Here is a 25,795-nt window from a genome sequence, read left to right on the forward strand (position 1 = left end):
GGGTTTGACTTAGGAGATGTGACATAGGGGTTTGACTTTGGAGATGTCACGGGGGGGTTTGACTTAGGAGATGTCACAGGGGGGGGGGGGGGGGGGGGGTGACTTTGGAGATGTGACATAGGGGTTTGACTTTGGAGATGTCACAGGGGGGTTTGACTTAGGAGATGTCACAGGGGGGTTTGACTTAGGAGATGTGAGAGGGGGTTTTCACTTTGGAGATGTGACAGGGGGGTTTGACTTTGGAGATGTGACATAGGGGTTTGACTTTGGAGATGTCACAGGGGAGTTTGACTTAGGAGATGTCACAGGGGGGTTTGACTTAGGAGATGTGAGAGGGGGATTTCACTTTGGAGATGTGACAGGGGGGGTTGACTTTGGAGATGTGACATAGGGGTTTGACTTAGGAGATGTCACAGGGATGGTTGACTTTGGAGATGTGACATAGGGGTTTGACTTAGGAGATGTGACAGGGGGTTTTGACTTTGGAGAGATGTGAAATAGGGGTTTGACTTTGGAGATGTGACATAGGGGTTTGACTTTGGAGATGTGACAGGGGGGTTTGACTTTGGAGATGTGAGAGGGGGGTTTGACTTAGGAGATGTCACAGGGGGGTTTGACTTTGGAGATGTGACAGGGGGTTGAGTTAGGAGATGTCACAGGGGGGTTGAGTAAGGAGATGTCACATCGGTTTTGGAACAGAAGGCATAAGATGACCGGCATGGTACTGAGATAGTTCAGACCGGGAGACTCCGGCAGAGTTGAGGTGGTCTGAGACTGCGGCAGAGTTGAGGTGGTCTGAGACTGCGGCAGAGTTGAGGTGGTCTGAGACTCCGGCAGAGTTGAGGTGGTCTGAGACTCCGGCAGACTTGATTCACACAGCTGGGAAGAGTCACTGAAACGGACATACAATATTCACCCGCCCATCTCCCGCGGCCTCCGTCAACAAAAGTTGCACACCCTTTACTTTGATACTTATCAACGTCTCATTATGTCAGGCAGAAGGGGCGTAATAATATTACCATGGCAACGTGAGAAACTTGCAGATGTAGTCGTGTATTATACACTTACAGACAGACAGACAGACAGACAGATTTATTTCGTAGTGGAGTGCCACTTGTATACTGATTAGATTGTAGCTGAATAGATGTACACACTTTTATTAATATTCAATGTATCATCCTTCTTTCAAATATCTTATAAACATTGCAAGTCTGAGAAGAATGTGGCTATTTTTGCTGTTCACTAACTATACACATTTTCTTTGTGATGGACACGTGTAATCATAGTTAGGCAGGTGTTTGACTTAGGATTATTATCTCTGGATTATACACTTACAGTTATGAAGGAAAGAGAGAGACGAGCAGGTCAATAGCCCTTTATCTTATGCTATTGTCCTAAATAAAGCAAGTCTAGATTTTCCACGGACGGAACTTCCCATATCACTGGTCCATTGGCTCCTGTTTCATGTAATTGTAGCTGTTTGTTTTTTATCAAAATTATATGTTTTCAGAGACTTCGTGAACTTAGTCTACTCCCTTCCTGCCTAGCTATTGTTCTGACAGCGAATTCCTGATATATAATGAATTTCCGAGAGATGTAGACTATTGAATTTCATATCTTATTCGCAAAATATTATGCCGTTACGTAAACTGCAATCAAAAAGAATGATGTGAACTACGTAATGTCGGAGATACATGTATGTATGCTATTTGTGTAACGGTAAACATTCGACGTGAAAAACAACCTGACAACACAAAAAGCAGGCGCAAGCACGCACGCACGCACACACACGCACATGCACACATACGCGCCTTTGTGACACTAATGGGAAAAACGAACAAATTTGACCTAATTTTCTCTAATTGTTTAAGCATCAACCAAGTGAACAGTAATTTACGCTGTTTCGATACCACATATAAATGTGAAATATGTGATTGAAATGAATATTTTGGAAAGCCATAATATGAGAAGGGTCGTTCGTTTATATTAATATGACGAGACGCGCACATACATCAAACACTCGAGCAGAGCCACTCAGTTGTCGATAAAACATGGGATCGGTGATTTAGAATGTGAGCATTGTATTGAATTTATATTCAATGTTGTTCGTTTATCTAGGACAAGACGAACAGCTGACTGGCATCAATGTTATATAAATCAAATAATTTAAAATTAACACCCTACATCCCAACCAAATACCTTTTTCTCCAAATATGTATATATACTATCATACGAATGTGATATTTTCATATTATTTAACAAACTGAAATAAAAGCCCTGGGAGGCACTTGTTTCTTAAATGTACGTGGATTGCTCGTTACGATTCTCCGAACATATTGTGCATGTGTAACGGTTTTTCTTTTACGATCTATATTAGAGACTTTTAGAAAAAGAAATAATCAGTATGTAATCCCGCGGCATCAAGATAAAACAATTGACAAACAAGTCAAGGGTGAAGGAGGATGTGCTCGTACTTCGTTGTTAATCACCGCGCCTCTGAAGCACCTATTGGCACGGCTGTTCTGTCAGTCAAACTATCAAAACATCAAGAATAAACAAACATGTCTTCTTAAAGCATGTATATGTATTTAGAAAAACAACAATTAGAATTTACGTCAAGGGTTTTTTTATTTATGAATATACGTGACGCATTAACCACCAATATAAATTTAAATATGTTTGTTGATTAACGCCGCAATCGGCAATATCTCAGCTAAGTGCCTGGCAATTCAGTGATTGATATGAGCAATGACGCAAGATGACACGCAATCAACCGAATCACCGAGTCACCGAGTCATCGCGTCACCGAGTCATCGAGTCATCGCGTCACCGAGTCATCGCGTCACCGAGTCATCGAGTCATCGATTCATCGAGTCATCGGGTTATCGCGTCACCGAGTCACCGAGTCATCGCGTCACCGAGTCATCGAGTCATCGAGTCATCGCGTCACCGAGTCATCGAGTCACCGAGTCACAGAGTCACCGAGTCATCGCATCACCGAGTCACCGAGTCATCGAGTCACAGAGTCACAGAGTCACCGAGTCACCGAGTCATCGAGTCATCGAGTCACCGAGTCACCGAGTCATCGCGTCACCGAGTCATCGCGTCATCGAGTCATCGAGTCACCGAGTCATCGAGTCACCGACTCATCGAGTCATCGCGTCACCGAGTCACCGAGTCATCGCGTCACCGAGTCATCGAGTCATCGAGTCATCGCGTCACCGAGTCATCGAGTCACCGAGTCATCGCGTCACCGAGTCACCGAGTCATCGAGTCACCGAGTCATCGCGTCACCGAGTCATCGAGTCATCGAGTCACCGAGTCATCGCGTCACCGAGTCACCGAGTCATCGCGTCACCGAGTCATCGCGTCACCGAGTCATCGAGTCACCGAGTCATCGAGTCATCGAGTCACCGAGTCACCGAGTCATCGCGTCACCGAGTCATCGAGTCACCGAGTCATCGCGTCATCGTGTCACCGAGTCATCGCGTCACCGAGTCACCGAGTCATCGCGTCATCGCGTCACCGAGTCATCGCGTCACCGAGTCACCGAGTCATCGCGTCATCGCGTCACCGAGTCATCGCGTCACAGAGTCATCGCGTCACAGAGTCATCGAGTCACCGAGTCATCGAGTCATCGAGTCACCGAGTCACCGAGTCATCGCGTCACCGAGTCATCGAGTCACCGAGTCATCGCGTCATCGTGTCACCGAGTCATCGCGTCACCGAGTCACCGAGTCATCGCGTCATCGCGTCACCGAGTCATCGCGTCACCGAGTCACCGAGTCATCGCGTCATCGCGTCACCGAGTCATCGCGTCACAGAGTCACAGAGTCACAGAGTCACAGAGTCACAGAGTCACCGAGTCCGACTGAATGAACCACAAAGCCGCTTCTTACAACCAGGGATAATTCCACCCCGACATCCTTACACGACACCAAGATTGTTCATTTCGCATGTAAACAATGTTAAAATAAACAACGTATGTTGTCCAAGGCTTGGTAGATATTATGCTGTTATTATGTACATGCATATCCTTTCAATGAAACCCCAGTGTTATTAAATTGGTGGTTACATATTTATAAGACATTCAAATAATAAAATTATTCAAACAAAACACATACATATTTAAAATTAATCTGCAGCGTGGGGTGTCGATGTAATTATTCTCCCGACCTGCATCTTAAAGAAACCCAAGTTCATCCGTGGACAGGGGGCACGGGTAGCCCAGTCGTCTAAGGCGCCGCGATTCGCTGTGCAGAGTTGCGTCCCTTGGGCACGCCAGAAACCTATGATTGTGGGTTCGAATCCCGGTTCGCCCCGATTATGTTTCTAGGTTTGTCAACACCTTGCCCGTGCTCGTGGGTTTCACCGAAGTGGTAAACGTCGGAGACCTGCATCACTTCGGGCTTTCCTCCCACATTAAGCTGACACGCCCCGATATAACTGGAATACTGTTAAAAGCGGCGTTAAACCCAACTCACTCACTCACTCATCCGTGGACACGTGGTTACATGAAAACGAAACGTCAGTATCCCGGATCAGCCAGACAGTCTCGGTGCTGTTGTTGTGATAATGTTTCCCATTGAAACAGGTGTTGTGTGGGAAGTCAGATAAATGGCCATTAGTTGTCGCTGCTGATGTTTTCAAGTTGTAGTTGTATAATTGGTTACAGCTTGTATCATCGACTGAAATGGAACGTTTCATGAAAAATAATCACAAGTTATTTGTCCGCACGAGCAGGCATGACATGAAATGACGTCAGAGTGATGTGAACAGGATCGGTGGAAGTCGTCGGGCGTAGTCAGTTAGTGTCCACTAGTCCATCATGACTTGCCTGTCCATCAACGTGACTTCTACTAAGATAAAATTAACTATCACAGCTGTTTCACCATGTCTTTGATTTGAATAGTTTTGTCAGTCAGCATCATTTAGTGTCAAATTCTACAGTTCTGCTAAACAAACAGTCATTGATAGTTAGCAGAACTGTAGAATGTGACACTATATGACAAACAGTCATTGATATTTAGCAGAACTGTAGAATGGGACACTATATGACAACCAGTCATTGATATTTAGCAGAACTGTAGAATGTGACACTATATGACAACCAGTCATTGGTATTTAGCAGAACTGTAGAATGTGACACTATATGACAAACAGTCATTGATATTTAGCAGAACTGTAGAATGGGACACTATATGACAACCAGTCATTGATATTTAGCAGAACTGTAGAATGGGACACTATATGACAAACAGTCATTGATATTTAGCAGAACTGTAGAATGGGACACTATATGACAACCAGTCATTGATATTTAGCAGAACTGTAGAATGGGACACTATATGACAAACAGTCATTGATATTTAACAGAACTGTAGAATGGGACACTATATGACAAACAGTCATTGATATTTAGCAGAACTGTAGAATGGGACACTATATGACAAACAGTCATTGATATTTAGCAGAACTGTAGAATGGGACACTATATGACAAACAGTCATTGATATTTAGCAGAACTGTAGAATGGGACACTATATGACAAACAGTCATTGATATTTAGCAGAACTGTAGAATGGGACACTATATGACAAACAGTCATTGATATTTAGCAGAACTGTAGAATGGGACACTATATGACAAACAGTCATTGATATTTAGCAGAACTGAAGAATGGGACACTATATGACAAACAGTCATTGATATTTAGCAGAACTGTAGAATGGGACACTTTATGACAACCAGTCATTGATATTTAGCAGAACTGTCGAATGGGACACTATATATGACAACCAGTCATTGATATTTAGCAGAACTGTAGAATGGGACACTATATGACAACCAGTCATTGATATTTAGCAGAACTGTAGAATGGGACACTATATCAATGACAAAGAGTCGGGGGTACGGATGGCGCAGTCGTCTAAGGCGCCGCGACTCTCTGTGCAGAGTTGCGTCCCTTGGGCAGGCCAGAAACCTATGATTGTGGGTTCGAATCCCGGTTCGCCCTCATTATAATTGTAGGTTTGTCAGCACCATACCTGTCAGCACCAAACCGTGGGTTTCACCAAAGTGGTAAACGTCTGAAACCTGCATCACTCAAGGCTTTCCCCCCACATTAAGCTAACACGCGGCGATAGAACTAGTATACTGTTAAAAGCGGCGTTAAACACAACTCACCACAGGGGGCACGGGTGGCCCAGTCGTCTAAGGTGCCGTGATTCGCTGTGCAGAGTTGCGTCGCTTGGGCACGCAAGAAACCTATGATTGTGGATTCGAATCCCGGTTCGCCCCGATTATGTTTCTAGGTTTGTCAGCACCATACCCGTGCTCGTGGGTTTCACGGAAGTGGTAAACGTCTGAGACCTGCATCACTTCGGGCTTTCCTCCCACATAAAGCTGACACGCCGTGATATAACTGGAATACTGTTATAAGCGGCGTTAAACCCAACTCACTCACTCACTCAACTCACCACAATGACAAACAGTCGATACAAAAGATACTGAGAGGCATTAAAAACTCAGATCAGGATAAATAGTCAGATATGATTTTTATTTTTGAAAACATTTCATATAAAGGGATAGGAGATGTAAAATGACGTCTCTCCACCGTCTGAGATGACGTCCAACAGCTGCCCGACGTTGACGATGCAGGCGATGTGCATGGGTATGGACCTGTCCATGATAGGGTCGACGACATCGGGTGTGACGTGCAGCAAGGTGACGTCAGAGTGTCCGGCCACTGATGGACCTTCCCCTACTTCCTTTTATTGGGGCGGTCGTGGTAGCCTAGTGGTTAAAGCGTTTGCTCGTCACGCCGAAGACCCGGGTTCGATTCCCGACATGGGTACAATGTGTGAAGCCCATTTCTGGTGTCCCCCGCCGTGATATTGCTGGAATATTGCTAAAAGCGGGGTAAAACCATACTCACTCACTTCCTTTTATTGCATCAGCAGTCCTGGAGTCCTGGAGCGATTCCTAAGCTGGCTGACGACGATGTACTGGGCCTGTCTTTTTGACGTCACACGAGGCGCTCCCGGACGTGGATGGTCTTGGACACCTCCAGTTACCCGGAGACGTTGCTGCAGCCTCGTAACGGTCGCCCGAGGGACGTGGAAGTGCTTAGCAACATCTTTCTGTGTCCGGTCAGCTTGTAGCATTCCTATCGCTTGGTTTCTATTGGCGTTGGTCAACCGTGGCATTGAAAATGTGAATGGTAGCCGTTTTTTAACCTGTCCTTTTTTATTGCCTAAGTGTACGTTTTGCATGGCCATCATGATTTTTTGTTCATCCGACAGCATTGTTATCAAAGATGTTCCTCATGGATATATCACATCTCTATGTTTGAAAACTTGAGAACCTAACCATAGGAGCTATGCAGATGTTAACAATGAGTTTTCAACATGCTTTAGTTTTGGCAAAACCAAAAGCTGTAAAACGTACTTAGTGAGAGGAAAAAAAACAGTATGCTTTTTTTAATGACTCTTTGTTTACAATAAACCCGTGAAGATCCGGGGTAGAATAGGTCTTCAACAACCCATGCTCGTCGTAAGAGGCGACAAGCGGAATCGGGTGGTCAGGCTCGCTGACTTGGTTGATGCATGTCATCGTATCCCAATTGCGTGGATCGATGCTCATGATGTCAATCACTTGATTATCTAGTCCCGACTCGATTATTTACAGATCGCCGTCATGTCGCTGGACTATTGCTGCGTGCGGCGTAAAACATCAGACAGAGGCCTGGACATCACGTGACATTTACACAGACGCAAGGTTGGCGGTAAATGGTCGAAGTAAAAAGTGACGTTTGCGCGAGTGAATGTGTCTACAAGCAGCATTCCTTCATATAGATGAACTAGGTATAATTGTGTAGTCGCATCTGTAGATTAGAGTAGTTTTCAGGACTCGCGAGGATCCCGGGGAAGAATGTAAGTCCTGAGCAACCTATGCTGGTCGTTAGAGGCGACTTCGTGGATAGGACGGTCAGGTTCATCGCATGTCATCTATGCTCAGTCACTGGATTGTCTGGTCCAGACTCGATTATTTACAGAGCGCCGCCATGTAGCTGGAATATTGCTGAGTGCGGTGTTAAACAACAAACAAACAAACAAAACAGCTGGTCTTCATCACGAAAGTCAAGCGTTCACGATAGGTGAACTTTTATACCAGGGATTTTCTGGGTTGAGTGAGTGAGTGAGTTGGGTTTAACGCCGCTTTTAACAGTATTCCAGTTATATCATGGCGTGTCGGCTTAATGTGGGAGGAAAGCCCGAAGTGATGCAGGTCTCAGTCGTTTACCACTTCGGTGAAACCCACGAGCACGGGTATGGTGCTGACAAATCTAGAAACATAATCGAAGCGAACCGGGATTCGAACTTCTGGGTTGATATCAAACTCAAACACCATTAACGGAGTTCATGTTTAAGACAAATATATATATATTTATATATAAGAACACGGTTATGAAAACGGTACCCTTTTATATTAACTACATACACATTATACTCTGGATATTTGAGTAACAAGCCTCGAAAGGCGACACATAATATATTCTTATAATATATTCATAATATAATCAGATATGTTATTCTGCATACTTATAACATGTACAAAGAAATAGCCTATATACTTAGTATATATGTCAAGGTTATACAAGTACATTTGCAACAACACTGTACATAATCCAAACTGTAGAATCACGAGAACAAATAATTAAATGGGCGTGGCCTTGCCAGTAAATTGGGTTGGTATTTGACGTGACGTACTGTCCGTATTTGACGTGACGTACTGTCGGTATTTGACCTGACGTACTGTCCGTATTTGACGTGACGCACTGTCCGTATTTGACGTGACGTACTGTCCGTATTTGACGTGACGTACTGTCCGTATTTCTGTACAAACAGCTGTTTTGTATCACCTCAACTTACTACCCTTCCTGTAATTCTGCGGCGTCAGGCTTGGTGGTGTTATTATCGACTAATGAGGATATTTCGCTGTGTTGTGTCTTTTGATTATCGTCTACAGTGTGATATGTAGAATCTCGCTCCAGCTCATCTATCAACATATTAATATCTCGTATATGTTTGGGTTTCTCTGTGTCCCATGACCTATACACGGCCGCGTTTTCTCGCAGCTCTCTTGCGTGGAGGCTGATATTGCTAGCTGCTTCCGCCGGAATGATAGTGAGGCTGGTGAAAAGCGCCGGTTCAACCGGAAGTTGGGATCTTCCATGAAGTGCTGCCGCCCCCAGAGTAACAAGAGATGACACCAAGAAGAAGCAGCCTGAAATATAAGGTCAATTTGAGGTCAGTAATACCGCCCGTGGTCTACCCATGGTAGAGTGTGTCCCTTGCACCCTAATGCTGGGCAGCCCCGTGGGGACCCGGGGTAGAATGTGACCTTAGCACCCTAATGATGGTCAGCTCCGTGGGGACCCGGGGTAGAGTGTGTCCCTTGCACCCTAATGATGGTCAGCTCCGTGGGGACCCGGGGTAGAGTGTGTCCCTTGCACCCTAATGATGGTCAGCTCCGTGGGGACCCATGGTAGAGTGTGTCCCTTGCACCCTAATGATGGTCAGCTCCGTGGGGACCCGGGGTAGAATGTGACCTTAGCACCCTAATGCTGGTCAGCTCCGTGGGGACCCGGGGTAGAGTGTGTCCCTTGCACCCTAATGATGGTCAGCTCCGTGGGGACCCGGGGTAGAATGTGACCTTAGCACCCTAATGCTGGTCAGCTCCGTGGGGACCCGGGGTAGAGTGTGTCCCTTGCACCCTAATGCTGGGCAGCCCCGTGGGGACCTGGGGTAGAATGTGTCCCTTGCACCCTAATGCTGGTCAGCTCCGTGGGGACCCGGGGTAGAATGTGACCTTAGCACCCTAATGCTGGTCAGCTCCGTGGGGACCCGGGGTAGAGTGTGTCCCTTGCACCCTAATGCTGGGCAGCCCCGTGGGGACCTGGGGTAGAATGTGTCCCTTGCACCCTAATGCTGGTCAGCTCCGTGAGGACCCGGGGTAGAGTGTGTCCCTTGCACCCTAATGCTGGGCAGCCCCGTGGGGACCCGGGGTAGAATGTGACCTTAGCACCCTAATGCTGGTCAGCTCCGTTGGGACCCGGGGTAGAGTGTGTCCCTTGCACCCTAATGCTGGTCAGCTCCGTTGGGACCCGGGGTAGAGTGTGTCCCTTGCACCCTAATGCTGGGCAGCCCCGTGGGGACCTGGGGTAGAATGTGTCCCTTGCACCCTAATGCTGGTCAGCTCCGTGGGGACCCGGGGTAGAGTGTGTCCCTTGCACCCTAATGCTGGGCAGCCCCGTGGGGACCTGGGGTAGAATGTGTCCCTTGCACCCTAATGCTGGGCAGCCCCGTGGGGACCCGGGGTAGAATGTGACCTTAGCACCCTAATGCTGGTCAGCTCCGTTGGGACCCGGGGTAGAGTGTGTCCCTTGCACCCTAATGCTGGGCAGCCCCGTGGGGACCTGGGGTAGAATGTGTCCCTTGCACCCTAATGCTGGTCAGCCCCGTGGGGACGTGGGGTAGAGTGTGTCCCTTGCACCCTAATGATGGTCAGCCCCGTGGGGACCCGGGGTACAGTGTGTCCCTTGCACCCTAATGCTGGTCAGCCCCGTGGGGACCCGGGATAGAATGTGTCCCTTGCACCCTAATGCTGGTCAGCCCCGTGGGGACCCGGGATAGAATGTGTCCCTTGCACCCTAATGATGGTCAGCTGCGTGGGGACCCGGGGTAGAGTGTGTCCCTTGCACCCTAATGATGGTCAGCTCCGTGGGGACCCGGGGTAGAATGTGTCCCTTGCACCCTAATGCTGGTCAGCCCCGTGGGGACCCGGGGTAGAATGTGACCTTAGCACCCTAATGATGGTCAGTTGCGTGGGGACCCGGGGTAGAGTGTGTCCCTTGCACCCTAATGCTGGGCAGCCCTGTGGGGACCCGGGGTAGAATGTGTCCCTTGCACCCCATTGCAGTCCGTGTTATATAGTTTACAAGGATGTGTTACGGGACATCGGACGCTCATTCTCCTGAAGTCCAGGTTGGCAGATATCATCACTTAAAACCAACATGTAAATTCGTCCTCCCTTTTGTTAACCTGCAGGTCCCCGCAGTGTAGACGTACCTGACACCATGAAGCTGATGTCGTAACTGGCCCCAATGTCGATGATGAATCCTGGAAAGAACAGAAACACATATAATGGGAAAGCACCACTCCATACGATCAACTGGCAACAGTCTAAATGACGTTGTTTAAATGACTTATAGTCAGTAATCACGGATATAAGATATAAATTCCTGTATTTTGTCTGTTTGTTTGTTTATTGCTCTCACCAATATTCCTGGTACATCACGGCGGTGTTATTGGTATGCACTACAAGAACTCTACAAGAAGAAATGTCTGAAAAATCGTTTCTTTTTTTCTTTATTCCAAAATTATTCCAGCTCTGTGACAACGGTTTGTAAATAGATTCTGAAACAGACAACCCAGTGACTTACATCATGAGCATCGATCCACCATTTGGGCTGGGAACAATTTTGTTTGAAACAATATTTTTTTCAGTCAGAGACCCAAGACAAAGAACTTTGCAGACAACGAGCAAATCCTTTCGTTAAACAATTATTTTTCCAGGATTTTCTGCGACAGGTTTCTTTAAAAAAATAATAAATTGTTTTTTCAACTGCGTCGTCTTACCTGCAATGGGAGGTCCAACCAGATATCCTGAACCAAGGACGAATGTCCCCAGTCCGATAGCTGCTGCCAGATTGTCCACGCCCACTAGCTCCACGGTGAGGGGGCTCAGCAGCACCATGGGACTTGCTAGATAGAAGCCCAGTATTGAGGAATATATCATCTGTCCCAGATAGGTGGCGCTGTACAGCGGGAACAAGAAGGTGGCTACCGTCGCCATTCCTAGACACCCCATGTGTAAAATAAGCCCGTCTACTTCCTGTTTCGTCACAACAAGTCCCGTGAGAACTCGTGCAACCAACGAGAATCCGCCCATTCCTGTGAAGAGCGCGGCCGCTGATTCGGGAGAAGTTCCTTTACTTTGGGCATAAAATGGAAGATGAAGGTAAATCGCGGACTGGGCGAGATTCCACGAGAATATACTAACACAATACAGAGCAAACGCTTTGTTCTGGAATATAAGAACATACCGCTGCCAAGCGTCGCGGGCAGATTCTCTCAAGGTTTGGTTTTCATTTTTGAGACGTTTTCTTTTCAGAATCCTTTCCAACTTGGTCGGGCGGAACAACATCCCACACGCGCACATGTTGGCGCCCACACCGCCCATGAGGAGGAAGGTCCCGCTGAGGCCGTAGTTATCGACGAAGAGGCGGATGACGGGTCCGCCACTGAAGAGGCCGAGTGCGGCACCAGTCATTGAGACCCCGGCTGTGATTCCTAAGTACTTCTTGAAGTTGTACCCCAGACTGACGACAGCGGCGCAATAACTGAAGCCCGTCCCTGCACCTGTTGACAGTGAGTGAGTGAGTGAGTGAGTGAGTGAGTGAGTAGACATTTACAGCTGAGTGCGAAATAAGGTACTCCGGAAGCGCTCGTTAAATCATCATCATCAAAATCATCATCATATATCATCATCATCATCATCATCATCATCATCATCATCATCGCTTTCATCATTATCGAATCCCTAGTTCCCAACATGCACGCCTCTTCCAAACATCGGACCCACGCTTGAACTGAATGTACAAGGATAGAGTTGATCTTACTATGTTCATTGGGGGGCACGGGTGGCCCAGTCGTCTAAAGCGCCGCGATTCGCTGTGCAGAGTTGCATCGCTTGGGCACGCCAGAAACCTATGATTGTGGGTTCGAATCCCGGTTCGCCCCAATTATGTTTCTAGGTTTGTCAGCACCATACCCGTGCTCGTGGGTTTCACCGAAGTGGTAAACGTCTGAGACCTGCATCACTTCGGGCTTTCCTCCCACATAAAGCTGACACGCTGTGATATAACTGTAATACTGTTAAAAGCGGCGTTAAACCCAACTCACTCACTCACTCACTATGTTCATTGAAACTTGAAATCGTAATCATCACTCACGCGACTTACATCGTGGACAACGTGCTTCAGAGTCATTGGGTAAAGTATATACATTGTTGCTAACACCCGGAGCATAGCGAACTCATGACGATAGCTCGGTTGTAGACGCACCTGCAATGACGCCGTATGTGATGAGAAGGACGTCGATGCTGTGGACGAAGGCGGAGCTGGTGAAGCCGACGAGGATGAGGATGCCGCCGATGATGGTGCAGATGCGGCAGTTGTAGCGGTTGATCACCAAGCTCGCCACGGGGCCTTCAGACGAGAGACGTGGACCAGTTTAAACATCAGTTTGTGTGTTAGTGAAAGAGTGAGTGAGTGATATATAAACAAAGGTGCTCTGATATTAATGTACACTCGTGGTTAAATACGACCGCCTTTGTGGTCTAGTGGCAGAGCGTCCGCCCGGAGAGCGGAAGGTCCGGGGTTCGATCCCCGGACACGTCATACCAAAAGACGTTAAAAGATGGTACTTGTTGTTACCCTGTCTGGCGCTCGGCATTAATGGGCTAAAACAAGGACTGGTCGGCTCGGAGTCAGTATACTGTGTCTGAGTGGGGTATTCATGTTAAACTGCGGCATGGTATCTCAGTGGCACTATAAATCGGCATCAGTCTGGACTAGTACAAGCAGCCACACACACACACACACGTGCATGCACGTCGCTATATAAGTGCAATAATCTTGGAAGGGACGTTAAACCCAATTTCATCTCATCTCATCTCGTGGTTAAATCATTTATGAAATGTAACTAGTATGACAGTTTATGGTATTACCCCGTACAATGCACAGTAGAACAAGGATTATAACGTGTGTCCAAATCTATATCCGAGGGATGCAGGAAATGTGTTAACGGCTCTGTAATAAGCAGTATTAATGTTAGAATCGATAGGCAAACAATGTCTTTTTAAGATATTTTTACGACCTTTATGAAAGATGAAGAAACAGAAACTAGCGTAGAATCCACAACATAGGAACAGTACGTGTCTTTATGATGGGGAAACATACACATTTGCCATACATTACTAGTCTTATGTCTGCCACAGAGCGGGATCACGATTGATGATAAACATTCAATCTGGAAATACCTTGTGCCCCGTCTTAAAGGGACTACGCCCCATTTTCCCTCACAACTGACAATGTCTAGACCTAGAACGGGCATCAGGCCAAGGGGTCCCCCTTTAAACTTCTCAACCTGTCAGGCACATCATGCTGGAGTGGAGGGCTCCCACCCACGACGTCTTGGCGTTGTCGTCGTGGTAGACGTCCAGGAGGGCGACGTGGATGATGCCGACGGTATAGGCAAACCAGCCGGACAGCAGGAAGGCCACGAAGCATGACCCTAGAACCACCCAGGACCAGCCCTTGTCCATCACGGAGCGGTTGGAGAGAGAACCTGCGGAGAATAGAGTGAGTGAGAGGGTTAGTGAGTGAGTGAGTGGGTTGGTAGGTGAGTGAGTGGGTTAGTGAGAGGGTTAGTGAGTGAGTGGGCTAGTGAGTGAGTGAGTTAGGTTTAACGCCGCTTTTAACATAATTCCAGTTATATTGCGGCGTGTCAGCTTAATGTGGAAGGAAAGCCCAAAGTGATGCAGGTCTCAGATCTTAACTACTTCGGTGAAACGCACGGGCACGGGTATGGTGCCCACAAACCTAGAAACATAATCGGGGTGAACCGGGATTCGAACCCACAATCAAAGGTTTCTGGCCTGCCCAATGGACGCAACTCTGCACAGCGAACCGCGGCGCCTAGGACGACTGGGCCACCCGTACCCCCATTGAGTGAGTGAGTGAGTGAGTGAGTGGGTGAGTGAGTGAGTTAGGGGTGTGGGTTTTTGAGTGAGGGAGGTTAAACGCCACTTTGCACAGCTATAATACGGAGTGTCAGTTTGCGACGTAGGGGAAATCCACCAGCCTGGTATGGTGCTGACAAACCAAGAAACAAAAAATCATAATCAGGGCGAATGTGGGATTCGAACTCACGAAGGATAGAAAAAATATTTTTTTGTGTCACTAGTTGTATTTTGGTAAAAGACACGAGGCCAGTGTGTGGCACTCAATATGAATATTGTTGGGGCGGTCTCCATCAATATAAATGAAATTTGAATAGTAAATTCATGTGCTGAAAGGAATGTCAAATGAAATTGGCCCGAAGTAGCCAATGTTTTTAACTTGCGACTAAATGGACCCCATGCAAGGCTTCGACTGGCTTGTGTGGCATGGTGAGTGAGTGAGTTTGATTTTACGCCGCTGTTAGCAATATTCCAGCAATATCACGGCGGGGGACACCAGAAATTGGCTTCACATATTGTACCCCTGTCGGAAATCGAACCCTGGACTTCGGCGTGACAAGCGAACGCTTCACCCACTAGGCTACCCCACCGCCCCTTGTGTGGCATGATACCACGTGACATGGGGTGCTGTGTCCAGTCACGGGTTTGTCTGGTCGGAGTCGATTATGTACAGGCGGCTGGAATATAGCTGGACAGGAATGCGGCACAACACAACAGTCACTCTCTCATTCAATAGGAATCATACCTATTAGGCAGCTTGAATAGTGTTGTGCATTTAACTGGATGGTGACGAAAGTGACGTGCCCATTTCAGATGACAAATGACGACGACGACGACGATGCAGGTGATTCGGTGACGTGAATAACGGTACACGCGTAAGAGGCCAGGAGACTGGGAATGATGGCACAGATACATTGCCTGTATAAATAGGACTTCATATCAACACTTCCCCCATTACAGCGCTAGCAATGTCGCCTGTCTACAGGCAGACCACTTCAGCTACGATCAATAAGATCGCGAACTAACATACCTTCATGTGCGCTGTTGCATGTACACATTAATATAAATGAGATTTTTATTATGTACCTTCCAGCGAAACAAAATATTGAACTGGAACTTCTGTTGTGTCATAAAGCTCCAGGTGGTAAAATTGCAGCTGCGCCCAGTGTTATCTTTATATCAACAGTAACTAGCTCCAACACCAGGCAGTTCACTGCGTGCTGGGTGAACGAGGTCTGTTTGCTGAGATGGCAGTCACACAATCCCCCCCCCCCCCCATCAGCTGACTTGGATTACGAGGAGATTAAACAACGTTTGCTCAACATAAAACCTTTGAGTGTTCTTGAAACGTATTCTCAAGTATGCAAATAGTCTAATTTCCGAGCAGGACGGGTCAGTGACACAAGTACGGATGGAAAGCGGCGACAAAGTCGATATGCTTCTCATGTACATCTTGTGAGTGTCTAGTTCACCAATAGTGATCCAGAAGGGGTATTTTGAAGGACACTGGTTAGTGTTCCAAATTAAGCACATAGCAAGCGAGTAATTAGCGACAATTTTGCAGCTCTAACGGAGGTGTTCCAGCCGTAACAACATCTTTAAGAAATAAAGGCGCTGTTCTCACACTAACGTAGTGTTTAAGCTCTAATGTTCTAATACTGACTCCATGTTCAAGCACTACCGGGGCTGTTCTGACACCAAATATGCCGTTATTCCAGCACTAACGGAGGTGTACAAGCACTAATGCCGTCTTTAGGCTCTACCGGAGGTGTTCAAGCACTAACGAAGTGTTCAAGTTCTAACGGAGGTGTTCAAGCACTAATGCCGTATTTAAGTACTAACGGAGGTGTTCAAGCACTAACGAAGTGTTCAAGTTCTAACGGAGGTGTTCAAGCACTAATGCCGTATTTAAGTACTAACGGAGGTGTTCAAGCACTAACGAAGTGTTCAAGTTCTAACGGAGGTGTTCAAGCACAAATGCCGTCTTTAAGCACTAATGGAGGTGTTCAAGCACTAATACCGTATGTAAGCCCTAACGGAGGTGTTCAAGTACTAACGCGGTGTTAAAGTACTAACGGAGGTGTTCAAGCACAAATGCCGTCTTTGAGCACTAATGGAGGTGTTCAAGCACTAATACCGTATGTAAGCCCTAACGGAGTTGTTCAAGTACTAACGCGGTGTTAAAGTACTAACGGAGGTGTTCAAGCACCAATACCGCCTTTAAGTATAAAGGGAGGTGCTCAAGTTCTAACGCATTGTTCAAGTTCTAACGTGGGTGTTCAAACACTAATGCTGTCTTTAAGCACTAACGAGGGTGTTCAAACACTAAAGTCGTATGTAAGCACTAATGGAGGTGTGCAAGCACTAATGTCGTATTTAAGCACTTATGGGAGTGTTCAAGCACTAATGCCGTATTTAAGTACTAACGGAGGTGTTCAAGTACTAACGCAGTGTTCAAGTACTAACGGAGGTGTTCAAGCACCAATACTGTTAGAACACTTATGCCGTCTTTAAGCACTGACGGAGGTGTTCAAGCAGTAATGCCGTATTTAAGCACTAACAGAGGTGTTCAAGTACTAACGCGGTGTTCAAGTACTAACGGAGGTGTTCAAGCACCAATACCGCCTTTAAGTACTAACGGGGGTGTTCAAGTTCTAACGAATTGTTCAAACACTAATGCTGTCTTTAAGCATTAACGGAGGTGTTCAAGCACTGATGTCGTCTTTAAGCACTGACTGAGGTGTTCAAGCACTTATGTCGTCTTTAAGCACTAACTGAGGTGTTCAAGCACTAATGTCGTCTTTAAGTACTAACGGGGGTGTTCAAGCACTAATGTCGACTTTAAGCACTAACGGAGGTGTTCAAGCACTAATGTCGTCTTTAAGCACTAACTGAGGTGTTCAAGCACTAATGTCGTCTTTAAGCACTAACGGAGTTGTTTAAGCACTAATGTCGTCTTTAAGCACTAACTGAGGTGTTCAAGCACTAATGTCGTCTTTAAGCACTAACGGGGGTGTTCAAGCACTGATGTCGTCTTTAAGCACTGACTGAGGTGTTCAAGCACTTATGTCGTCTTTAAGCACTAACTGAGGTGTTCAAGCACTAATGTCGTCTTTAAGTACTAACGGGGGTGTTCAAGCACTAATGTCGACTTTAAGCACTAACGGAGGTGTTCAAGCACTAATGTCGTCTTTAAGCACTAACTAAGGTGTTTAAGCACTAATGTCGTCTTTAAGCACTAACGAGGGTGTTCAAGCACTAATGTCGTTTTAAAGCACTAACGGAGGTGTTCAAGCACTGATGTCGTCTTTAAGCACTAACGGGGGTGTTCAAGCACTAATGTCGTCTTTTAGCACTAACGGAGGTGTTCAAGCACCAATGTCGTCTTTAAGCACTAACTGAGGTGTTCAAGCACTAATGTCGTCTTTAAGCACTAACGGGGGTGTTCAAGCACTAATGTCGTCTTTAAGCACTAACAGAGGTGTTTAAGCACTAATGTCGTCTTTAAGCACAAACGGGGTGTTCAAGCACTAATGTCGTCTTTAAGCACTAACTGAGGTGTTCAAGCACTAATGTCGTCTTTAAGCACTAACGGGGGTGTTCAAGCACTAATGTCGTCTTTAAGCACTAACGGGGGTGTTCAAGCACTAATGTCGTCTTTAAGCACTAACTGAGGTGTTCAAGCACTAATGTCGTCTTTTAGCACTAACGGGGGTGTTCAAGCACTAATGTCGTCTTTAAGCACTAACGGAGGTGATCAAGCACTAATGTCGTCTTTAAGCACAAACTGAGCAGTTCAAGCACTAATGTCGTCTTTAAGCACTAACTGAGGTGTTCAAGCACTAATGTCGTCTTTAAGCACTAACTGAGGTGTTCAAGCACTAATGTCGTCTTTAAGCACTAACGGGGGTGTTCAAGCACTAATGTCGTTTTAAAGCACTAACGGAGGTGTTCAAGCACTGATGTCGTCTTTAAGCACTAACGGGGGTGTTCAAGCACTAATGTCGTCTTTTAGCACTAACGGAGGTGTTCAAGCACCAATGTCGTCTTTAAGCACTAACTGAGGTGTTCAAGCACTAATGTCGTCTTTAAGCACTAACGGGGGTGTTCAAGCACTAATGTCGTCTTTAAGCACTAACAGAGGTGTTTAAGCACTAATGTCGTCTTTAAGCACAAACGGGGTGTTCAAGCACTAATGTCGTCTTTAAGCACTAACTGAGGTGTTCAAGCACTAATGTCGTCTTTAAGCACTAACGGGGGTGTTCAAGCACTAATGTCGTCTTTAAGCACTAACGGGGGTGTTCAAGCACTAATGTCGTCTTTAAGCACTAACTGAGGTGTTCAAGCACTAATGTCGTCTTTAAGCACTAACGGGGGTGTTCAAGCACTAATGTCGTCTTTAAGCACTAACGGAGGTGTTCAAGCACTAATGTCGTCTTTAAGCACAAACTGAGCAGTTCAAGCACTAATGTCGTCTTTAAGCACTAACTGAGGTGTTCAAGCACTAATGTCGTCTTTAAGCACTAACTGAGGTGTTCAAGCACTGATGTCGTCTTTAAGCACTAACGGGGGTGTTCAAGCACTAATGTCGTCTTTAAGCACTAACGGGGGTGTTCAAGCACTAATGTCGTCTTTAAGCACTAACTGAGGTGTTCAAGCACTTATGTCGTCTTTAAGCACTAACTGAGGTGTTCAAGCACTAATGTCGTCTTTAAGCACTAACTGAGGTGTTCAAGCACTAATGTCGTCTTTAAGCACTAACGGGGGTGTTCAAGCACTGATGTCGTCTTTAAGCACTAACGGGGGTGTTCAAGCACTAACCGGGGTGTTCTGACACTAACGCCATGTTCCGGCAGTAATGTTCTAGCAGTAAGTAGCCCGTGGTTCTCTGGGCACTCGGATTATTATCTGACAATCAACAAGGACTTCAGCAACGTCATATGATTTCTCCATATGCACACTGGACTGCGCTACTGCATGTTTGCCGGGGAAACATAACACCACTCCTTATAACAGGGTGGCCGAAGAGCCGAGCGGTCTCTGTAAATATATGTGGCGGTTGAGATTAACGTGGATACTTGAAGATCATATCGAAAAGAAACGTTGTTTTTCATGTAAACCCAGGACACGGAGTGGGGTTGGTGAGTGAGTGAGTGGACAGGGGAGTGAGTGGATTGGTGAGTGGACTGGTGAGTGGACTGGTGAGTGGACTGGTGAGTGGACTGGTGAGTGAGTGATTGGATTGGTGAGTGAGTGATTGGATTGGTGAGTGAGTGATTGAGTGGGTTGGTGAGTGAATGAATTGGTGAGTGGACTGGTGAGTGAGTGAGATAATTGGTGAGTGAGTGGATTGGTAAGAGATTGGGGAGTGAGTGAGTGAGTTGACTGGTGAGTGAGTGATTGGATTGGTGAGTGACTGATTGGATTGGCGAGTGCGAGTGAATTTGTAAGTGAGACTGAATTGGTGAGTGTGTGAGTGGACTGGTGAGTGAGTGAGTGAATTAGTGACTAAAATGAGTAAATTGGTGAGCGAGGAGACTGGTGTGTGAGTGAGTGAGTAATTTGATGAGTAAGAGTCCATATTATTTATTGCAGTTGTGCTCACTGCTCCGTTAAACAGATCATCAGATCGTCGTACAATTGCTGAAATGTTGCGTGATGATGGCTGAACCATACATGCAGCTACATCCAACATGTCAGAGAATCATACCAAGTACTACTTTACACACGCACACACACCCATGTAATCACGTGTCACATAAACACATTGATGTCTAGCTGCACTCAGCAGTCTTGCAGATTCATCTAAGTTTTTGCATGGCTCGGGTTTGTGTTAAACACATTTGGATCAAAATATATCTTGAAACGACTTCCTTGAATCGACATCATACATAACAAGTTGGTCAATTAACGTTCATAAAGATTTACAGAAATGTCTTAAAATGAGAGAATGCGGCAGAAATCATATAAGCACGTCGGAATAGCTTGCACACAACTCACTGTTCAGAACGGGGTCCCGCTGCCTTGCTCATTACCGCGGGGGAAGGGAGGCAACTCGTGTTACATAATCACAATGAGCTAGCTACATCTTACTCGCCGCGCTGCGTATTCAAAACAAAAGAAATGCTTCAAAGACGAGCAAATATAACCTTTTCCCGAAGGCTGAATAAACCGCCAACGTGGTTCAAGAACCAAGTGAATTGTTACTTGTGTACTGTCAACAGAAGGATTGATTTAGATGCTGAAGTGATAGTTTCGACTCAAAGGCGGTTCTCTTTGCTGTTTGATTGGATTAAGGTTCGATTAAAAACACCTCATGTATGTAAGTTTCTCTTACTAAACCTCCACTGGGGTTGGGGTGGGTAATCCTCATGTATGTAAGTTTCTCTTACTAAACCTCCACTCGGGTCGGGATGGGTAATCCTCATGTATGTAAGTTTCTCTTACTAAACCTCCACTCGGGTTGGGATGGGTAATCCTCATGTATGTAAGTTTCTCTTACTAAACCTCCATTCGGGTTGGGTTTGGTAATCCTCATGTATGTAAGTTTCTCTTACTAAACCTCCATTCGGGTTGGGTTTGGTAATCCTCATGTATGTAAGTTTCTCTTACTAAACCTTCACTCGGGTTGGGATGGGTAATCCTCATGTATGTAAGTTTCTCTTACTAAACCTCCACACGGGTTAGGGTGGGTAATCCTCATGTATGTAAGTTTCTCTTACTAAACCTCCACTCGGGTTAGGGTGGGTTATCCTCATGTATGTAAGTTTCTCTTACTAAACCTCCACTCGGGCTGGGGAGGGGAATCCTCATGTATGTAAGTTTCTCTTACTAAACCTCCACTCGGGTTGGGGTGGGTAATCCTCATGTATGTAAGTTTCTCTTACCAAACCTCCACTCGGGTTGGGGTGGGTAATCCTCATGTATGTAAGTTTCTCTTACTAAACCTCCACTCGGGTTGGGATGGGTAATCCTCATGTATGTAAGTTTCTCTTACTAAACCTCCATTCGGGTTGGGGTGGGTAATCCTCATGTATGTAAGTTTCTCTTACTAAACCTCCACTACTTGTTGGGGTGGGTAATCCTCATGTATGTAAGTTTCTCTTACTAAACCTCCACTACTTGTTGGGGTGGGTAATCCTCATGTATGTAAGTTTCTCTTACTAAACCTCCACTCGGGTTGGGGTGGGTAATCCTCATGTATGTAAGTTTCTCTTACTAAACCTCCACTCGGGTCGGGATGGGTAATCCTCATGTATGTAAGTTTCTCTTACTAAACCTCCACTCGGGTTGGGGTGGGTAATCCTCATGTATGTAAGTTTCTCTTACTAAACCTTCACTCGGGTTGGGGTGGGTAATCCTCATGTATGTAAGTTTCTCTTACTAAACCTCCACTACTTGTTGGGGTGGGTAATCCTCATGTATGTAAGTTTCTCTTACCAAACCTCCACTCGGGATGGGGTGGGTAATCCTCATGTATGTAAGTTTCTCTTACTAAACCTCCACTCGGGTTGGGATGGGTAATCCTCATGTATGTAAGTTTCTCTTACTAAACCTCCATTCGGGTTGGGGTGGGTAATCCTCATGTATGTAAGTTTCTCTTACTAAACCTCCACTCGGGTTGGGGTGGGTAATCCTCATGTATGTAAGTTTCTCTTACTAAACCTCCACTCGGGTTGGGGTGGGTAATCCTCATGTATGTAAGTTTCTCTAACTAAACCTCCACTAAGGTTGGGGTGGGTAATCCTCATGCATGTAAGTTTCTCTTACTAAACCTCCACTCGGGTCGGGGTGGGTAATCCTCATGTATGTAAGTTTCTCTTACTAAACCTCCACTCGGGTTGGGGTGGGTAATCCTCATGTATGTAAGTTTCTCTTACTAAACCTCCACTCGGGTGAGGGTGGGTAATCCTCATGTATGTAAGTTTCTCTTACTAAACCTCCACTGGGGTTGGGGTGGGTAATCCTCATGTATGTAAGTTTCTCTTACTAAACCTTCACTCGGGTTGGGGTGGGTAATCCTCATGTATGTAAGTTTCTCTTACTAAACCTCCATTCGGGTTGGGTAGGGGAATCCTCATGTATGTAAGTTTCTCTTACTAAACCTCCACTCGGGTTGGGGTGGGTAATCCTCATGTATGTAAGTTTCTCTTACTAAACCTCCACTCGGGTTAGGGTGGGTAAACCTCATGTATGTAAGTTTCTCTTACTAAACCTCCACTCGGGTTGGGGTGGGTAATCCTCATGTATGTAAGTTTCTCTTACTAAACCTCCACTACTTGTTGGGGTGGGTAATCCTAATGTATGTAAGTTTCTCTTACTAAACCTCCACTCGGGTTGGGGTGGGTAATCCTCATGTATGTAAGTTTCTCTTACTAAACCTCCACTCGGGTTGGGGAGGGTAATCCTCATGTATGTAAGTTTCTCTTACTAAACCTCCACTCGGGTTGGGGGGTGGGGGTGGGGGTGGGGGTGGGGGTGGGGGTGGGGGGGGGGGGTGGGGTGGGGGGTAATCCTCGTGTATGTAAGTTTCTCTTACTAAACCTCCACTCGGGTTGGGGTGGGTAATCCTCATGTATGTAAGTTTCTCTTACTAAACCTCCACTCGGGTTAGGGTGGGTAAACCTCATGTATGTAAGTTTCTCTTACTAAACCTCCACTCGGGTTGGGGTGGGTAATCCTCATGTATGTAAGTTTCTCTTACTAAACCTCCACTCGGGTTAGGGTGGGTAAACCTCATGTATGTAAGTTTCTCTTACTAAACCTCCACTCGGGTTGGGGTGGGTAATCCTCATGTATGTAAGTTTCTCTTACTAAACCTCCACTACTTGTTGGGGTGGGTAATCCTCATGTATGTAAGTTTCTCTTACTAAATCTCCACTCGGGTTGGGGTGGGTAATCCTCATGTATGTAAGTTTCTCTTACTAAACCTCCACTCGGGTTGGGGAGGGTAATCCTCATGTATGTAAGTTTCTCTTACTAAACCTCCACTACTTGTTGGGGTGGGTAATCCTCATGTATGTAAGTTTCTCTTACTAAACCTCCACTCGGGTTGGGGGGTGGGGGTGGGGGTGGGGGTGGGGTGCGGGGGTGGGGGGGGGGGGGTGGGGGGGGGGGGGGGGGTGGGGGGTAATCCTCGTGTATGTAAGTTTCTCTTACTAAACCTCCACTCGGGTGAGGGTGGGTAATCCTCATGTATGTAAGTTTCTCTTACTAAACCTCCACTGGGGTTGGGGTGGGTAATCCTCATGCATGTAAGTTTCTCTTACTAAACCTCCACTCGGGTTGGGAAGGTCGCATTGATATTCAGTCGTAGGTTTGCATAGGGGTCAGGGGTTACTTCCGAGGCGTATTAAGACGACTACAGTGGCTGTCATGAATGTCCCATGAACAGGCAAGGCCATGCTCTGGCCACCTGGTCACTGAATCTTAAGTGTGTGAGTGAGGTGATTGTGTTCTCAGCAATACTCCAGCAAAACTCCAGCAATATATATTCCAGCAATATTCCAGCAATACTCCAGCAATATATATTCCAGCAATATTCCAGCAATACTCCAGCAATATATATTCCAGCAATACTCCAGCAATATATATTCCAGCAATACTCCAGCAATACTCCAGCAATATTCCAGCAGCATCACGACAAAGGACATACACACGGGGTGCTGATCCTGGGTCTCAGGCGCGAGGAGCGAATGCTTGAACACATAGGTTACCTCTCCAGCCTCTCCAACCTTCACATATGTCTACATACACTCTTCAATAAATGAAATCCACAGGTAGTATGTTGTATAGCAGTGGCTATAAAAAGGAAGGCATGAGCCAATAACTTGTCATTCAGTTGTCAAGTTCGAAAATGCCGAGACTCCTCGCTGCCAATCGGAACATCGCCAAAGGACGTATCCAAAGAGGGGAATCGCAGTCTTCAACGCCACTTTAACGTCCACCACAGCACCATTTGCCGCCTTTGTGACCGAAAATCACAGTTCAGTTCCAATGCAGACCGTCCGAGAACCGGCCGACCAAGAGTTACCACCCCTGCACGGGATCGCTACTTTCGTCTTTCGAAATCTGTATTATAGATTTTTTTATGAAAAATTGGATTGTCAACGATTATGAAGTGTATGTTTTTGCTTAAGTTATGTTTAAGTTATCTATGGTTCATAGTATCAAAGTAAACACGTTTCTTGTTGTGATCGTCACGTGACCCATGCCAGCGACCAGGTAATCGTAATCAGTAGCCGTCATATAGCTGGAATGTTGTTGAGTGCGACGTTAAACAACAAACAAACAACCATAATCAGTGTTTAATGAGTTTTTCTGAGGCTAAATATTGGCATGAATGGACCATCACCCTAAACCACAAAATCCTTCTTCAGTGAGTGAGTGAGTATGGTTTAACGCCGCTTTTAGCAATATTCCAGCAATATCACGCGGGGACACCAGAAATGGGCTTCACACATTGTACCCATGTTGGGAGTCGAACCCGGGTCTTCGGCGTGACGAGCGAACGCATTAACCACTAGGCTACCCGACAACCCTCCTTCGTGACGAGTATTGCGGTAATGGCATAAAACAGTATTATGGCTGAACTTTACTGACTTGAAAGTGCTATTATAAAGAAAAGTTATTGAAATCCGATCTTTAATCTCGATTCCTGTCTGCGTGAAGCCCTCACGAACGCCACCCAAAGGAGGTCGTGTTGGATAAACTTTCTTATCAGTCAATCAGCGCCGAGGCTTCTAAATCCTTGGATCGTGACGAACATATACATGTATGATTTCTGCATATTAAAAATGAATCAGAAAGTTCTGAATGTAAATAAGAAAAGGTACGTTGTAGAAAATGTGTTTAGAAAGTGAACACATACAAAACATGTTAGGTCCAAACATGTTCAGCAATGTGTTTAAACCCTAAACGGAATACA

At 46.1% G+C, this 25,795-nt stretch overlaps 1 protein-coding gene across 4 annotated transcripts in view; it reads right to left on the reverse strand.

The window, feature by feature from the left end:
* Positions 1–8,448: 8,448 nt before the first annotated feature.
* Positions 8,449–25,795, reverse strand: part of LOC125375894 (monocarboxylate transporter 14-like) — a 44,553-nt gene continuing 27,206 nt past the window's right edge. For 2 of the 4 annotated variants that reach the window (XM_048386875.1, XM_048386873.1), the window contains exons 2-6: positions 14,274–14,474; positions 13,190–13,333; positions 11,703–12,485; positions 11,133–11,183; positions 8,449–9,288 (exon numbers count right to left, since the gene is read on the reverse strand). In XM_048386875.1, coding sequence (XP_048242832.1) covers positions 8,933–9,288; positions 11,133–11,183; positions 11,703–12,485; positions 13,190–13,333; positions 14,274–14,451 — 1,512 coding nt within the window. In that variant the 5' untranslated portion in view covers positions 14,452–14,474 and the 3' untranslated portion in view covers positions 8,449–8,932. Of the gene's footprint in view, positions 9,289–11,132; positions 11,184–11,702; positions 12,486–13,189; positions 13,334–14,273; positions 14,475–15,954; positions 16,056–20,868; positions 20,919–25,795 lie in introns of those variants that run through there. The other 2 variants (XM_048386874.1, XM_048386876.1) reach the window with 2 other exon arrangements.

The sequence above is a fragment of the Haliotis rufescens genome, unplaced genomic scaffold, assembly GCF_023055435.1.
Source record: "Haliotis rufescens isolate VD_foot unplaced genomic scaffold, xgHalRufe1.0.p SCAF_61, whole genome shotgun sequence".
NCBI lineage: Eukaryota > Metazoa > Mollusca > Gastropoda > Lepetellida > Haliotidae > Haliotis > Haliotis rufescens.